The following is an 18,631-nucleotide window of genomic DNA, read 5'->3' as shown; positions in this document are numbered from 1 at the left end:
AAATGTGAAATTACAAGGTCAAGAAGCTGACACAAGTCCTTTGTCTCCATCACCATCCCTTCCTGAGATCAAGGTCACCATACGATATTCCTGGGCATCGTTGATTAAGAAGCACAGCATATAAAATGTAAAGCATGCAATAATAATTCACTTTATATGAAGCAAAAGTCTTCACTTACCCAAGGGAGGCTGAACCACAGTGAGACGGACAGTTACAGACTCACGGACGTCCAGCCCCTTCATCTCAGCCACACAAGTCACAGTGCCGTTCCCCTGCGGCGTCAGAGCAAGGACGCTCTCTACACTTTGAAGGTCCTCAGGCTCCAGGATAGAATAATAGCTCGAATGGCTCACGGGAACCCCTATCTCCCAGGAAAGATCTGGGAGCGGGGTCCAGTTCAGTGCACGGCAAGTTACGTTACAAGGATTATCCTCAATGACTACAAGGCTGCCTCCAGGAATGAGCAACTGCCCCATGACTAAAGGAGAAAAGAGAAATGTTCGAGGGAATGATCACGCCTCTCAGGGCCAGATTTTTCCAAAAATTGTCCTTCAAATCACATTGCATGAGTACTGTCTTCCCCAGGCCAAATTGACTGTGTCTGTATCCGGAAACCATAAGTCAGGTTTGACCTGTGTATTTAGTTTACACCTGTCACGTTCACAGAAGAAGGGGAGGTGGCTCACCAGAAAATATAGATTCCAGAGAAAATGAATAAATAAAAAATCAGGATCCAGGGACTTGGGAAGCATATTTAATTCAAACACTGTGTTCTCTTTCAACACATAATTTTCTTCTATTAGTTTTGATTGCATTTCCCCTTTCTGTTCTATTCTATTATCTAGAATCTCTGTTATATGCATATAGAAACCCTGGGATTCATTCTTCAAGTGGTTATCTATTTATATCTCTGTTTAATTGTATTCTTTCACCAAATTCTTGGAAAATTTTAGGGGTCTGTCTTTCATCTTCACTGATCATTTATTTTGTTGTTAATTATAACAAATCTGTAGTTCTCATCTTTCCATGTTTTTTCATTTTTTCACTTAAGGGTTTTTTTAATTGTCTTAAAGCAATCTTCTCTGATTGTTATTACCTTTTGAAAATATTCTTATTAAATTTCACAGGTAATAAACAATAAGCATTTTCTTTAAAAAAAAATCAAGATCCAGGGAAATATAAATTACATGGGAAAGACGGGATGAATGCACCCACCACCGAGGGCTACAGGATCACTGCAACGGAGTTGCAAACTTGTCCTGGGCTGCCCTAAGAACCAATGCAAAAAGGAAAAGAACCTTTACATTCTTTTCACTGTAGAGAGAACACATCTCAGAGTTTCATGATGGAAGCAAGTCTCTCCTGGCCTTTCTTTGATCAATTCGATTCATTTTTCTTTATTTTGGGACAACAGATTTTAAAATATTATTTCCTATGATATTGCCTTAAAATATTTTTCTAGTACAAATTAGATACAAATCTAATCTAATTATAGAAATAACTACCTTAAATCCTATATCAGAATATATTAGATCAATTATTTTAAAGTTTTTAGTAAAGATTCCCTTACATATGCCAAGGCTCACACTGTAAATAAACCATCTGAAAATAGCACTTGCATGTGCTGCTATTACTAAAATAACCTGAGGAATGGCCCCAGAAAAGACACAGCCTTAGTGAATTACACAGACATTGAAACATTCAAATTAAAATTTCCTAAAACTCCCTCTCACATTTTATAATGGAAAAAACACTGGACTAAGAATCAAAGAATCTGTTCTGGATCCTGGCTTTCCCACAAAATTGTCATCACCTTGGGCAGATCACTGAAATTCTCAGGCTCTCTTTTCACTACCTGGTGGGCTAGAGGCTTTAACTTAGATCAGTGGTTCCCAAACGTTTTGGTTTTAATACCTTTCATACTCTTAAAAACCACTGAGGATGCCAAAGACCTTTGGTTTAGGTGGGGTCTATCTATATTTCCCATATTTGAAATTAGAATTAAATATTTGCTTATTTTCAAACACATATTTTAAAATAACATTAGTAACCCATTACTTTCCAGATGGCTCAGAAGATAAAGAATCTGCCTGCAATGCAGAAGGCCCTGCGCTTGATCACTGGGTCAGGAAGATCCCCTGGAGAAGGGAACGGCTAACCATTCTCATATTCTTGCCTGGAGAATCCCATGGACAGAGGAGCCTAGTGGACTACAGTCCAAGGGATCACAAAGAGTTGGACACAACTGAGAAACTAACACTTTTGCTGGTTAATACGGATTAACATATTTTTATGAAAAAATATATTTTTAACCCAAAATAAATTAGTAAGAAAGATGACATTGTTTTCTATTTATGCAAATCTCTTTAACATCATGTGGCTGCCTTCAATATATTGCCATATATTGTTTTCTTTGGAGTACATAAAGAAAAGATGAAAATCTAACTTCACACAGATGTATATTTAGAGTGGTAAGGAGACTTTTCAGATTATCATGGTTATTCTTTAACACTACACCAAAACTTGGCAAGTAGTGTTTTCTTTAAGTTTGGTTACATTGTGGAGGGCTTCCCTGGTGGCTCAGACATTAAGGAATCTGCCTGCAATGCAGGAGAGCTGGGTTCAATCCCTGGGTTGGGAAGATCACCTGGAGAAGGGAACAGCTACCCACTCTAGTATTCTGACCTGGAGAATTCCATGGACAGAGGAACCTGGCTGGCTACAGTCCATGGGGTTGCAAAACGTCATACACAACTGAGCGACTTTCACACACACTGTAAACTGAAACCACACAAATAAACTTTCATTCTGTTACATTAGAATTCGTTGCTCTAGCTGGCACTTTGAATGGATCTTTTATCCTTGCATGATTTTGTATTATACATCAGTCACTTGGAAGATACCAGTCCACGAAATTATGCAGACCTTCCCAGTGTACAGTGGGAAGCTCCCTGTACACTCATGACGATGCGTGAGAAAGGCAATAACATCTTAATATGACTATGGAAACATGTATTCCCATAAACCACCCTGAAAGATCCTGGGAAGACCCTGGGGAGTTTCCAGACTTGACTGAATGGAATCAGCTCTGAAAGCCCTTCTTACTCTGAAATGTTAAATTTCCCATTATTTCTTTCTTGCATAGTGTCTTAGAGTAAGTGAAGCATGTTAGCTATCTCAAGGATTACTGTAAATATAATGAGAGAGGAATGGATTTGTCCCTCTGCAGGCTGCAGGGGTTTGTGCTTATTCTTTTCATTTCATTCATTGTTTCATGATGGAGATGTTTAAGAAGACAGGAACTGGGGAGGAATACTACTGCTTTAGTGATCTTGTACTCCAGTCTTAGAGGCCCTCAAAACACCTGAGGTCTAGATTTCAGTGTGTGATTAATTGGTGGATTGGGCAGTAAATAGGCAAACTCAATCTGAAGCATTTTCTTTTTCGGTACGTATACGTGATCCACTTCTTCCCACTCACTGGCTTTCACAAAGGTCATCCTGTGGTGTGAAAAACACTTTTCACAAGGTGATAGAACATCCACATAGATTTTGGATAACTCAACATACAGTTATGTGAGCTCTCTTTATTTTTCTTGTGGATACACGGGAAGGGAAAAAAAAACAGTCTTCTGAAGTGACCTGAATGAAGTGCCATTCAGACCAATACAACCAGGGTAAATGGATGGAGTTCTGTTTCAATCTGTGGGTTCCTTCCACGCAACCTTAGGGAAGACTGTAACTTCTCTAGATGCTTGTTCTCCCATCTGTGTTAAAAACCAAAGGCTACAGTAACTATCAACATTTTTAAAAAAATGCTTGTTTGCAGTATTCAGGCAACTTTATAGATGCATAGCTTCAGGCAAGATGCTATAAAACCACATGGACTTAAGAATCTGATATGCCATAAGCATAGCAACAGTAAGTCATGCCTTTGACCCTGTTTCTTTGATCCAGAGTTATTTCTCCATTTTGCCTGTTTTCTACAGACCTTCAAAGCACATCTCATATGGCACCTGCTCCCTGGAGCCAACCTAGAATACTTTATTGAGTCCCTCATCTCCCTTCACAATTTGAAGCTGACCTTGCCTCCCTCAAATTGCACTGGCCAGCATCTACATTGTACCATTGCTGTTTATGTCCTTGCATTATCCATTTTGTTGTTTTTATAGTTATTGTTCAGTCACTCTGTCGTGTCTGACTCTTTGTGACCCCATGGACTGCAGGATGCCAGGCTTCCCTGTCCTTCACCATCTCCTGGAGCTTGCTCAAACTCATGTCCATTGAGTCAGTGATGCCATCCAACCGTCTCATGCTCTGCCAACCCCCTTCTCCTCCTGCCTTCAATCTTTCCCACCATCAGGGTCTTTTCTAATGAGTCGGCTCTTCGTATCAGGTGGCCAAAGTACTGGAGCTTCAGCTTCAGCATCAACTCTTATTTTTAAATATTTGTTTGGCTGTGTTGGGTCTTAGTTGCTGCACACAGGATCTTTGTTGCTGGATCTTTGCTGCAGCCTGCAGGATCTTTCATGTGGCACACAGATTCTGTAGCTGTTGCAGGCAGGCTTAGTTGCTGCATGGCATGTGGGATTTTAGTTCCTTAACCAGGGATTGAACCCCAGTCCTCTCCTTCACAAGGTGGATTCTTAACGACTGGACCACCAGGGAAGACCCTATCCACTCTTCTTGAGGACAGGATTGTGGCTTATTGCACTTGCCTTTGAGTCTTCCTTAAATGCCTAATGCAATGATGTGCTCCTATTGGGAACACAATACATAATAGCAAATGACTCCATGGAGATTGCTATGAATCAGGTGCTGTCCTAAAGACTTTTATATAGACCTACTCTTCTGATCTCACAGCTGCCCTGTGATGGGGTAACTATGGCACAAGGTCACTAAGTAATATGTTCAAGGTCACACAGTTAGTGATAAAGCTGGAATTTACCCTGGTAGCCAGGCTCCCACGCCTCTGCTGTTAACCCCCAGACCCCTCTGGCCTCCATCTTCATATGCAGTAAATTGAAACAGACAGAGCATGGGAGTCTTCAAACCACCCTCAGTCTGTTTTTCATCTGATCCTCATAGTAAACCTGTGATGTGAGCGGGGGAGCCTTATTCCCACTTTAAAGATAAAGAAATCGAGCCATTTCAGGGTCACCAAGGTGGGATGGAAGCAAAACCAGAACTTGTATCTTTGATTCCTTGTCCTGTACTCTTTCTTTTATACCACAAATTATTAGAATAACAATTTCATAGTGCAAACTAAGCCAATAATCCAGGTAGCCTCACATGATCACTTCTTTAGAGAATATCATTGTACCCTTAATTAAACCACACAAAATCAAAGACACATAAAAATAAAGATAAAACAATCTGGCTAAATTTAAAAGCTAGTAGAAATAGGTAGACCTGTATCTCCACCAAACATTATCAAATTTGATTTGATAGCAGTGCAAATATAGACCAGATCATTGGAAATTTCTCCTAAGCCAACAAATAAATACACACAAGAAAAAATTTCAAAGTCACAATGTAGTCTGTTAAAAGAGATGCTGCCATAGAATTCAGGAACTCTAAAAGCTCCAATACATCTATAAGTATTACACAATTACACTTTCAAGGAATGCAAAATGAGTAAACTTTGATAAAGATATTCTGAATCCTTGTAAAGTATCCTTTTATTTTGTTCACTATGTAGCATAATCTTCAGCACCTCAAAATTACCTTTGATGCCACAACTTCCCTATAATGAAAATGAATGATAAAAGGAAAAATAAGTTGTCCATTATTATAAATTTTGTTACTGTTTTACTTTCTCTAAAAGACATGGTAGGGTTGAGTGAACACGCACCTTTGATTGTAAGAATCACTAAGGGCAGGAAAGAGATTAGGAAAATTCAGCCAGAAAGAGGAAAAAGTTAAAGCATGATTCAAAGTTGATAAATGAAAAAAAAAATTTTTTTAATAAAAAAAAAAGTTGATAGATGATGTCAGGCAAAGAAACAAAGCAGGATGTGAAAAATTAGGAAAAGGGCAATGATTGCCAACTCTCTCTCTAAGTCAAAGACGAACGACCAGGATATACGTCCAGAAAAGCTGTTCGTACTGAAATTGGTCAGATGGGAAAGTGATTTTTAAAAACTGTCTTTCATAGCCTTAATAAGAGAAAATGGAAAACAAAGGAATGGAAACATAGAGGGGGAGAGGAAGAGAAGCAGGAAGAAAGAAAGTAGAAAGATTGAGGAAGGGAGGAGAGAAATAAACACACGGCAAAACAACAAACACTAGTCAGTTCAGAAAAATTCTAAGCATAATGTCAACCGAAGGCAAGTCCACACATGGAAGAAGGAAGGGAGGGAAGAAGGGAGAGAGAGAGGGAGGTGACAAATAAACAGCAAAATATCCATCAGTTCAGAATAATTCCAAGCATACTACCAACAGAAGACTGAGCCTAGATGTCCCCATATGACATGAACTTCAGAAGGTTCTTTGCAACCTGATGTCTTACCCAGAGGACTCTAAGTGCTCCTCATCAGAGTTGCCTGCATACACACCTTGAACGGAAAGGAAGGCGGCTCCATCCCGGTCACTGTTCTGGAGGCTGCATTTGACTTGCCCGGCATCGCTGAGTTGCACGTCATGAATTATCATCTCAGAGATGAAGTTCGCGCCCTCTTGGTAGCTTGCTGAGGTGAAGCGGTCACTGGTGATGATGGACCCATTAGGCGTCATGCTCAGCACCACCGTGCCCCTCAGAGCCCACATGATGAGCTTCCATCCCTGGGAGATGGTGCAGCTGAAGCGAGCCTCCGAGCCCTTCAGGGCCGTGACGTTCTTGGGACCCTCTATGATTTCGCTGCTGGATCCACAGGCTGAAAGACAACCAGTTTTGCAGGTGGGGAAGGGATGACTCTACAGAGGTCAGCAGTACACTGTGTACCGGTCGGGACCATCCAATGAATGGCTCAGACTGCGTGTCCTGCTGGTCCCAACACCAGGGCTCCCAGTAGATCAGGAGCTGCCAGCGGACAGGAAGCCATGCCCATGCCCTCGTTTCCACACCCCCTCGCCCCCAACTCCACAGTCCACGGAAATCCCAGCAAGATTGGAGATGGGGGAAGCAATGCCCCTCCTCTAGAGGGAACATTCCCTGAAGTATCTGACCCCAGCCTGTCCAGAGAGACACCACTAACCCAGTTCTGTTACTTCAGGTAAGGTCTTCAGCCTCACTACGAAGTGGGAATTTTCCTCCCATTGAAATGGGGAAGACATATGATTTCCACCTCTGAGGAGATTTCAAGGCTCAAAGAGGGAAGTGCAAGGAAGTGTCTGTTCGCACAGCGAGTGGAGACCCCAGCTTGCCATGATCATGGTCCACCACACTCCCCCAGCATCCTTAGGACACACCTGTCACTGAGGCAGGTCTCTTCCAAAGATGAGAAGAGACCCATGGGGGAGACATAGAGAGGGAAAATACACAGAAGGATGTTGCAGAGCGGGATCCCTCAATGAGAACACTCGAGGAAGGCATTCACAGCCTCACAGTTTCACAGCAGCTAGTGTCGGGTTTAAAACTCCCGCAGGTGAGCATGTGGTTCCAGAGCATAAGACTATGGACTCCGGAGCAAGCCCCAGCCCCCTGAGCAAGTTCTCACACTTCTCCTTGACCACCCCTCTCACTGTAAACCAGGGCGGGTCACTGGGACTTACACCCAGAAGGATGCTGCAGGGTCTCCCCAGGTACAGGTCCTCCCCTCCCCCACCCCCTCCTCCTGTTTGTAGTAAAGCTTTAGCCTCCTAGGCCTTGCCCAAGTCCCAAAGAACAGGTTTAACCAGAGAAGTGAAAAAACACACACACAAAGGAAAACAGTCAAACAAGGCAAAATATTAATAGTTTAGCCACAAAACAAAGTCAAGGACCCTTAGCACCTCCTCCAGGGCTATAGATAATTTGTTGTTGTTGTTCGGTCACCAAGTCATGTCTGACTCTTTGCCACCCCATGAACTGCAACACGCCAGGCTTCCCCGTCTTTCACTGTCTTCTAGAGTGTGTTCAAATTCATGTCCATTGAATTGGTGATGCCATCCAACCATCTCATCCTCTGGTGCCCCCTTCACCTCTTGTCCTTAATCTTTCCCAGCATCAGGGTCTTTTCCAATGAGTCAGCTCTTCACATCAGGTGGCCAGAGTATTGCAACTTCAGCTTCAACAACCGTCCTTCCAATGAATATTCAGCATTGATCTCCTTTAGGATTGACTGGTTGGATCTCCTTACAGTCCAAGGGACTCTCAAGAGTCTTCCAGATAATGTTCTGAGCCAAATTCTTGAGTTGTTCTGCAGATTCCAAAACCCCCACCAGGTGAAAGAAGTTAGCTGCTTGCTGCCCACAAGCACAGAGACCGCAGACCTGTTGGAACCAAAAGGTTGATGATATTGATTCCTGAAATACCACCCTGCTTCTTACCAATCAGAAGAATGTCCATGAGCTGCTCATGTACTCTGCGACCTCCCCACTTCACACTGCCCTTTAGCCATCAGGGAGTTTGGGTCTTTTGAGCATTAGCTGCCTGTTTGCCTTGCTCAGCACCTGCAATAAATGCTGTATTTTCCTTCCCCACAACCTGGTGTCAGCAGCCTGGCTTGGCTATGTGCTGGGCAAGCAGACCCAAGACTGATTTACAGCACCACAGCAATTGGTCTTAAGAACCAAATGAGGCAGTCCAGGTAAAGCCCTTAAGATGACACTTAAGCATTCAGGAAGCAGTCACTATTATGTGACTTGCAAGAAAACCAAGAAAATCAAAGTAAAATTATTTCCATTACACTTTTCACAGCATTGTACTTTTCCCTCACCAGATGCATTCTGACACTGGTTTTAACTGAAATGACAACTCCTAACTGGCCTTCCCCAGGGAGGGGACGAAGACCAGTCTAGCTCACAGGAACTCAGGCAGAATCACTCAACACGGAGTGTGTTCTGCTCCTGAAGAACTCAAGAATCTTTCGATCATTTAGACTGATTTTCTTATCACCAGGAAAAGCAAAGTGGTGGCCAGAGTTTTCCTAGACTTTCCCATGTATGTAGCAATAATTCAAAGTAGAACTTGCATAGCAACCAAGAGTCTTTGAGATTTCTCTTGTGTTTGTTTGTTTTTCTTTGTCTTTTTGGATGCACTGGGTCTTCACCGCTGCAAGCAGGGACTGCTCTTCACTGCAGTGGGTTTGCTTCTCATTGCGGTGGCTTCTCTTGCTGCAGGGCGCAGGCTCTGGGCACACAGGCTTGGTAGTTGTAGCACGTGGACTCAGTAGATGCAGCTCTCAGGCTTAGTTGCTCCAGGGCACATGGGATCTTCCTGGACCAGGGATTGAACCCGTGTCCCCCTCATTAGGAGGCAGACTCTCAACCACTGGACCACCAAGGAAGCACCCCTCTTATGTTTTAACAGTGAAGAAATCAAGACCAGCCACATCTTGGGACTTGTGAGCACAGAGATGTTGCTGGGACATAAACTCAGTTCTTCCCACTCTGAAGTTTCCCTCTTCCCACTCTTTCCTCTCTGATCTCACTCAGAGTTTATGGCAAACAGACCCCCCTGGCAGCCCACACCCTTGGTTTCTTCCCAGCCGTGCCTGCCACTATCAGTAAAGACTATGTGTCCCTATCACCTTCGGGACCTGTAGGTGCCCCACTTTCCAATCTTACAAGGTCAAGTTGCAAGGAAGGTTCTACAGGAACCTAATTACTGTTGAAAGATTTCTGGGGAGGAACCTCCCTGCCCACCACTCACTGAAGCACCCAGAATGCCCTGCAGGGGATGTGCCCACCGCAGGGCCAGGCCCATTGGAGAGGATGGGTGACAGGGACCCAGATGCCTGCGAGGTAGAGTCAAGGAGGGGGCCCCCAAGCTTCAAAGAGGCAGAAATAAGAGAAGGTCAAAATTAACTAGACTAATCCCAGATGGGGATAAACATGATCACTATTCTTTGTTTTGTCTCTGGGCATGATAAAGTAAGATCCTAAATAACTCAGAGTGGGTCTTCTCCCTTACCCATGGGCACATTTCTCTGATCCAAGAATCCCTCTGATATGGGATTTAAAAAAAAAAAAAGAAAGGAAGAAGTCTGAGGAAGAAAAGTCAGAAATTATTTCCCAGGGAAGCCGCAGCCGCTGTGCCAACTTGGGTCTTTCCACAAGCCCTGAATCTCATCTTAGGAAGAAGCACAAAAGAAAAGAAAAGGCCAAATCTACGCTTCGAGGAAAGAAAGACTAGACACATGGTCATACTCCACACTATGGTAACAGCATCCTTCCCCGTTCAGACTCCGGTCCGTGTGAGCAGATCGGACACAGCCTGAGGGGCTGGGTGTGGGAGGGCAGCGGGTGAGACTCAGGCTTGCCCTGCCAGCATCTCAGTCCAGGCCACTCCAACAGGATTAAGCAAAGCGTCTGAAACCCTGGTCCCATCACTGCCCAGCACCAGGAAGGTTATTCACTCCAAAATAGTCTTTAAATTCCCTGTGGACTGCAGGTGGAAATAAGAATGCATGAGGGTCCAGACCTTACTGTGCAGGGAAGCAAGGGTGAGGTAGGGACCTGGGCCAAACAGAGGCTTCCCATTTGAACTTGGCCTTTAAGCTAAACAGACAGCACCGAATCCTAATCACTAGACTCCTCTGACATCATTGCCAGTGATCTTTGCTACCACCACAAGCTGAGTCCCCTCCAGCTCTGCCCTGTGACTCAGAAGCTCTATTTTTGGTGATGTGAGGCCCTGAATTCTCACTGCTCCCTCACCTGCATCCTATCAGCTGTGGTGTGTGTAACCTGCCCCACACATGACAAACATGAGAAAATTGTCATCAAACACTCCCCATCTCGATGCAAAACCTCACCTTCCCCTTTGCTCTTTCAGTTTGTAGAGCAAAGGACCAAACCACGGGCAGAGCCATGGGACGAATCATCAGTGTCCCCACATACCTCGGGGGCTGCGGTGACCAGCTCTGGGGGTCACCCAACGCCGAGTCCTCCCCTCCAGGAGTTGACCCACCTGTTAGATGCTTGTCACATCTACAGCCTTCAACTCCAAATCCAGGGCTCCAGCCCTGTCCCCCTCCTGCTCTGCAAATCCCGCTCCACCAAGCATCTCCATATAAATGACTGGCTGCCCCTCAGGATTGAGAAGTTCCCCTTCCACTCATTGTGTCCTAACTGTGGAGTCCTGCCCCAAGGCCACAGAAGTGGAGCCAGAAGCAAGGTCACCTCCAAAACTGATTGAACCCCTTTGTAACCATTGCCCAAAACCCCCTTGATCATCACCAGCCAGTTACCTGACCCCACGTCAGGCAAAAATACCCACCCAGTGCTCAGCTGTAGTGCCCCACTACTCACCTAACACCAACCTTCCAGCAAGAATTTTGTCTTGAGGCTGTAAAAATTGACTGCTAACCCACAAAAACTGTTGACTCGCCCTGGTCTGTCAGGAGGTCGGCTCACTGTACTCGCGGTGCCCACATTATCTCTGCCCTTGGTTCTTAATAAACTCACTCCCTTCTGAAATGCCCTGTGTCTGGAAACTCTTTTCCAACCCACACTTGAACTGCCACCCCACTAACATCTGCAAAACTAAAATCACTCACACAGGTACACGTGGGCCAGCTGCCTGGCTCCTTCAAGTCCTCCACAGATAGATCCTGGACATGAGTACTGTTCTTCTACAATGATTTCTTCTCAGCCCATTAGGGTAGCAGCTGGTGTCTCCCAAGCATGGGGGGGCACAGCGAGTCTGCCCAAACCAAACCCTCTAGTCTTCCACTGACCTCTTCTCCAGCTTCCCTCCTGTACCTGTAGACACCTAACCTGCTCACATCAACTGTTACTTAACATCGGAAATGAATAGAAAAGCAGACAATTAAAAGCAGAAGAGAGGGATTTCCCTGGCAGTCTAGTGGAAGACTCGGTCCACCCAATGCAGGGGTCCACCAAATGCCAAGGGGCTCAGGTTCGATCCCTGGTCAACTTGACCCCACATGACACAACCAAGACATAGCCAAATAAAAAATAATAATAATGATAAATAAATAAAGAGAAAAAAAAAAAAAAAAAAAAACAGAATGGAGTAAGGTAAATAAAGTGGAGAGGGTAGAAGGGAAGGGCCCTGGTAAGGCAGATCCAAAGGTGAAAATGGATGTCAAAGCATATCAAGGTGGGGGACTTGCCTATTGTTCCAGTGGTTGAGACTTTGCCCTCCAATGCAGGGAGTGTGTATAGGTATATATCAAAGTCAAAGCGTTAGTCACTCAGTCATGTCTGATTCTTTGCAACCCCATGGACTGTAGCCCCCCAGGTGCCTCTGTCCATGAGATTCCCCAGGCAAGAATACTGGATTGGGTAGCCATTCCCTCCTCCAGGGGGTCTTCCCAACCCAGGAATAGAACATGGGTCTCCCATATTTAAGGCAGATTCTTTACAGCCTGAGCCACCAGAGAAGTCCCTAGGTGTGTATGGTACAAAGCAAGCAAAATATCTACACAGCTAGAAGTCAGGATAACAGTCACTCTAGGAAGGGGTGGGGGAGAGGCTGAAGGAAGCATTTGTGAAGTGTTCTTGGGCTCCTTGTTGATACACAAAAGTGCTCAGTCTGTAAAATTTCATCAAGCTGTATCTTTATGACTTGCACAATTTTCTGTATTCTTTAATACAGCACCTTAAGATCACTGCAGTAAGAATACCCTGAGGAGTTTAGAACTAGCTAGGAAAACAAGAAAAACACACCAGAAGTGATGAAATCAGCACAAGGCATAGTCAAAAGAAAGCTGGGGTACAAACTGGTTACTTTACGAACCCGGGGGTCTGCATTCTCCATCTACTGCAATGCAGAATCTGACCGGGAGACCCTGCTCTGGGACACCTGGAGTCCATTATGACTGACACCCTGGGAAAGTTCCAGGCTGAGAAGGAGCTATTAGGAGGACCAGAAGGTCTCACAGGCAACAGGCCCCTTCTTCTGCCATTAATGGGAATTGGAATGATTGCCCTGAAAACTGCAAGGGCAGGAAGGCTTCAGAGAGGAGGTGATCCCTGAGTCAGGTCTTCCTTGAAGACCAGATAGAATCAGAGGAGGAAAAAGTTCAGGCAGGAGAATGGGATGCTTTAACAAGAGCAGTGACTTTGGGAAGGGACCACAGCAAGACTCCCAAGGCGAGGACCCCGATGTGGAGCTCACATGCACATGAAGGACCCTTCTGGAGTAAGGCTGACATGGCAGGCAATGGACCCCACTGAGTGGTAAAGAATCTGCCTGCAATGCAGGGGACCGGGTTCAATCCTTGGGTCAGGAAGATCCCCTGGCGGAGGGCATGGCAACCCCTCCAGTATTCTTGCCTGGAGAATTCCACAGACAGAGGAGCCTGGCGAGCTACAGTCCATGGGGTCACAAAGACTTGGATACAACTGAGCACACACAGGCACAGGCAGGAGGAAGTGGAGGGAGGGAGGGGACCCAGTGGAAAGAGCTCGACAAAGAATCTTCGGGCAGCCACACTCCCCAGTGGCCTCCTCCAGGTGCCTTCCGCCCACTCCAGGAGGATGCCCCAGAACATCCCACCAAGCCCCGTGGTCCCTACCTGCCAGCCCAGCCAGGACCACCAGCACGGCCAGGATGCCTCTCTCGGCAGCTCCCTCCATCTCACATGTTCCTCCTCACCTGAGAAAGCAAAATAGGCAGGTCACAGTCTGTCTCCTTGCAGGGACCCGCAGGGACCTGCAGGGACCCTCCCAGTGCGCGTGTGTCCCTGGAGAGATGAATCAGCACTTCTCAGCCTGACCAGCAGCGGCACCAGCCTCACCCCGGGGAACTTGTCGGTGGTTTGATTACCTGGTGGTGGTGGTTTAGTTACTCAGTCATGTCCGAGACTTTGCTACCCCATGGGCTGTAACCCTCCACACTCCTCTGTCCATGGGATTCTCCAGGCAAGAATGCTGGAGTGAGTTGCCATTTCCTTCTCCAGGGGATTTTCCTGGCCCAGGGATCAAACCTATATCTCCTGCCTCGCAGGGGTCTCCTGCATTGCAGGTAGATTCTTTACTGCTGAGCCACCAAGGAACTTCTTAGAAAAGCAGATTCTCAGCCCTACCCTGGACCTACTGGATTAGGTCTAGGGGATGAGCAGGAAGAATTCCGCCCAATGTTAAGCATGGGACCAATTCTGGTACATACTCAATGTCTGAGAATCACTGTATTAAGGATCTAGCTCCCAAGCCCATGCAGAAATCATGGAAACACCTGCTATGCTTTACTATGAATCACAGAATCACTGTCTGAGAGGTCTTATTGTGGGTTTACTGTTATTCCCTTCCATTATGATGCTTTAATCACTGAGAAAAAACAATCCTACCCATAAGTTTACATTATAAGAAGAAAAATAGCAAAATGAAGACCTAGATCATAAGCTTATTAGAAGGTGGTAAGAGGTATGAAGACAAACAGTCAAGAGGAGTGTGTGTGAGGGGGTGTATGGGATGTGCTGGCTAATGTTTCAAAGGAAAGATTGGAGAAAGGCTCCCAAGACGGTGTTCCATGAGTGGGGAAGGCAGTGAGGTGACAGGCAGGGGGCTAAGTGCAGAAGGGCCTCCCAGGCTGAAGAGCAGGTGCAAAGGCCCTGGGGTGGGACTGTGCCTCCGTGTTCATTTGTGGAACCACAGAGAGACTCTGGGGCCTGGGCAGAGAGCGAAGGTGAGTAGAAGGAGAGTGGTCAGTGTAGACCAAGTGACGCCTTGCTGGCCCCTTGCAGCACAGGGCGATCTTGTCACGCACATATCTTGGCCCATCCCTTTTTCTGTGATAACCCTCTTGCTCGCTCCCTATCCCCTCATTTTTAGTTTTATTTTTTCCTTCTCCCTGGGCCAGGCCTGTCCAAGACTGTCCCCAGCACTGCTTGGAGCACTTAAGTCATCCACTGAATTGTCTCTAGAAACACCGGCTCCTCAGCCCCAGGAAAGGGGCTCTTTATTTCACCCATCCTTAGCACAGTGACCTGACCTGCCAGGAGTTTTCACTCTGACATCCACACAGATTTCAATCCTCCACTTGGGGGATACAACCCATCCCCCCAAATTGGGAGGCAACGGGTTCCATCAGAGACCCTGCACAGGGTCCTGTGATGAGCTGACCCACCCACCCTGGGCTCCATCTTATCTTCTCTTACAGAACGTAGGAGGCAGGCCCCACAAGAACCCACAAGCAGAAATACGAGAACTGAAATAGACACAGGTAATAACCACATCACCTCCAGCTGCGAAAGGCACCGCATACAAGCTGCTGAATCAAACAATTGGGGTGGGAAGGATTGAGGACCCCGGGGCCCGTGACCCCCTCTTGACATGGTAGCATATCACTGGTTGCTCACGAGATCACGAGAAGGAACCTGGGATTTCCACCTCTTTGTTTTCTGATGACTTTGGAAAGTGAATTTCCGCCTGTGTAAGAAACCACATCCACCCACGTGCAGTTGTGTCATGTAAGTGGTCATGGAACCTGTGCGGCAGGACCGTCCCACCTCAGCCTCTTCCATCATCGAAAACAGGCTCTGCAAATCCCTGCAAATATGCTTCGATTCCAAGCTTCCCTGGAGAAGGGCATGGCTGCCCACTCCAGTGTTCTTGCCTGGGGAATTCCGCGGACAGAGACGCCTGGCAGGCTAGTCCCTGGTGGTCAGAGTCAGACATGACTGAACAGCTAACACTTTCACTTTCATCAAGTTGTTCAGCAGCTGAACACAAACTAAAATCGTGGGCTTCCCAGATTGATCCAAGATCCCAAATTACCAAGCACCAAATAAATCATTTACTAATTTTTTCAAGGTTCAATGAACACAAGGAGACAAGTCAGTTGCTTGCCGAGTCACCTAGAACCTAGGCCAGAGCAGAGGATGGAGGAGAAATTGAGCTGCTGAGTTATAAAAGTCACACATTTTACCAAAAGCAATAAATATGAAGTGTGGACCCAGCATCACTGAAACTGCAGCAAGAGCTTAAGGTCCACCATGAAGTATTTCTAGTTACTGATGGTCAGAGTCACTCAGGCTGCTAACTAGAACCAGAAGACAATTCACTTATTCTCTGTGTGACAGAATGAGTCCATTCCTTAAAGCTCAGCAGGAGCCCCCAGGCTGGGGTTTAGGAACACCCCAAGTGCTACAGGAACCCAGATGTGGATTTGTGAGCAGACCCTATCTGAAGGGTGTGTATAGAGAGGAACTGTGACCAGGTTGATTTCAAGTTGTAACTGAGCTCAGACAAGTCCCTTTAATTAAAGGAAATCTCTGCCAAGCAATTTGCAAGTTCATATCTTGGTGGAGTAGTTTGAGATCTCTCTTCTCATTCATTTTATTAAAGAAGACTTGCGTTACATAATTTTAGTTGAAGAACTGCAATGTTAAAAGCCTTAAATCTTATTAAATTGCACCAGGACAGGATTTAAATGCCAACCACTCATTACTGCCCAGACAAGGCAGAATCACTGAGCAGCCCCGTCTGCACCCAGCAAGCTCGTCATCTCAGGAAGGACACTGTTGAATTCGATCATCTGGTTTATTTACCCATAACACACACACACACACACACACACACACACACACACACACACACACACACACACACACACACACACACACACCCGTTATGGCTGGGTTCTTGGAAACAGCCTAATATCACAAAATTCAGGGGATGCAGACACCCTGTCTTTAGGCATCAGCATAAATTCTAAACCCCAAAACAAGGAAGACAGTGAGAATTTAAATTCTCACACAGGGGGCTCTCTGCAAACCTCTTGTGCACATACAAAGGCACCCCCAGGCACCTCCTCCACCCAGTACCCCAGCTCAGGACGCCCCCACATTCAGAGGGGCATTGACTCTGCCAGCCAGATGTGGGGAGTCTTAGAACTTCCAGAGATTTAGAGCAATTTCCCTTCCATCAAACCTCTCATTGGGGAAAGATATGTGTGTGATCTCAGTAGCTCAATCGTGTCCAAATCTTTGCAACCCCATGGACTGTAGCCCGCCAGGTTTCTCTATCTGTGGTATTCTCCAGGCAAGAATATGGAGTGGATTGCCATTTCCTCCTCTAGGGGATCTTCCCAACCCACGGATCAAACCTGAGTCTCCTGCATTTCCTGCACTGCAGAAAAATTCTTTACTGCTGAGCCACTGGGGAAGCCTTGGGAAAGAATAAACGTCATTTAAAGTCTGTCCGATGAATAACAAGCATGCCAGGAATTTTCCAGCCGAGCCTCAGCTTTCAACACATCCCAAGAACAGCTCCCAGTGAAGCTAGAATTGAGAAACTGTCTCAAATTCCTACACTCACAGGGCAGCCCAGTGTTTTCATTTTAACTCTGTGGAACTTGGGAAACAGATATGCCTCAGATTGCTCTTTCCCCCAAGACCAGCGAGCGGGCCTCCAGGAGCTAAGCACCCGTTCCCCGGGGGGAAGCCGGAAGCTGCGGGGAGTCCACTGGTCACACACCAGGCCCACGGGGTGTCTCACCTGTGGCAGGTGAATCTGCCCCTCGGGCCTTCAGCGGAGGTTCTCGATCCCCTCTTCCCTGCCTCCGAGCTCTCCCCACACAAACGCAGGAACAAATCTGTCGGCCTCTGGAGAAGCTGGAAGGCGCTCAGCTGTTACCAGGAAGTGGATCACGTCACAGGCCGCGTGCTAGCAGAGGTGGCCTCCCGCCTCGGGCCCAGGGCAGCAGACTCTCCATTAATCATCAGCCAGCCGAGGGCCGGCCCGACGGACAACGCCCCGCCTCAGGGCCACGGCTGCCCTTCCCCCTGGCCCCCACCCCTGGCTCCCGCCCACGAGCTTTCCCACATCCAGCGGAGCCAGGCCCGAGCCCTCCTGCCCCGGTGGGAGGACAGCAGCCCCTTCCAGCCCATGGTCGTGGACACAGATACGGACGCGGACACGGCCGGCCGCCAGCCAGCTTTGCTCCCGGGGCTCCGGCACAGGCCTGGGGCTGGCAAAGCCGGTTCCTGCTCCCAGCCAGGTTTCTCCACGTCCACAAGAACAGGTTTCTCTTGTGAAAGAAAAAAAAAAAAACAAAGTCCTGAGGGTGAGGTCCTCTGGAGTAGAGCCAGCTTTAAAAGTCAAGTCCTGTTTCCCATGGAGGGTTCATTGGAGAACTGCTAAGAGGTTTTCTACAGACGTCCCAGACTCCAGACCCTTGGAAGTGAATCAAGGAACTTCGCTTTTCGGAGCACTGATAATTCCCAGAAAAGGACATCCCCCCAAATCATGGAGCAAAATCATACCAAAGTGTCTACTCTCTTAACGGTTCTTTCTGAGTTTCTGGCTGGTCTCCATCACATTCTAATCCAGTCATGGAACTCAGGGCAAAGGTGTGGATCTTATACTGAGAGTAAGACCCTGAAAGGAATGAATATAGGGGGAAACACTGTGCCTTCCAGATGAAGGGATTCAGAACACACCACCCCAAAACATACCACTTTGGCATAAAGATTATTTTTAAGCTGAAGACTTGAGCTTCAACAGAAAGAAGAAAAAAAAGAAAAAGGGGAAAATAATTTCTCAGAGCTTCCCTTTTCTGATTGAAAACAGCACCATC

The 18,631-nt window shown here is 46.5% G+C and overlaps 1 protein-coding gene across 3 annotated transcripts in view; it reads right to left on the bottom strand.

The window, feature by feature from the left end:
* IGSF5 (immunoglobulin superfamily member 5) overlaps positions 1-17,763 on the bottom strand; it is a 52,886-nt gene extending 35,123 nt beyond the window's left edge. For 2 of the 3 annotated variants that reach the window (XM_065942740.1, XM_065942741.1), the window contains exons 1-4: positions 17,551-17,763; positions 13,629-13,708; positions 6,558-6,875; positions 180-479 (exon numbers count right to left, since the gene is read on the bottom strand). In XM_065942740.1, coding sequence (XP_065798812.1) covers positions 180-479; positions 6,558-6,875; positions 13,629-13,689 — 679 coding nt within the window. In that variant the 5' untranslated portion in view covers positions 13,690-13,708; positions 17,551-17,763. The remainder of the gene's footprint in view (positions 1-179; positions 480-6,557; positions 6,876-13,628; positions 13,709-17,550) is intronic. The other variant, XM_065942742.1, reaches the window with a different exon arrangement.
* Positions 17,764-18,631: the final 868 nt, after the last annotated feature.

Source organism: Muntiacus reevesi, chromosome 8 (assembly GCF_963930625.1).
Source record: "Muntiacus reevesi chromosome 8, mMunRee1.1, whole genome shotgun sequence".
NCBI lineage: Eukaryota > Metazoa > Chordata > Mammalia > Artiodactyla > Cervidae > Muntiacus > Muntiacus reevesi.
Note: the sequence above shows the minus strand (reverse complement) of the source record. Positions and strands in the feature narration are given on the sequence as shown.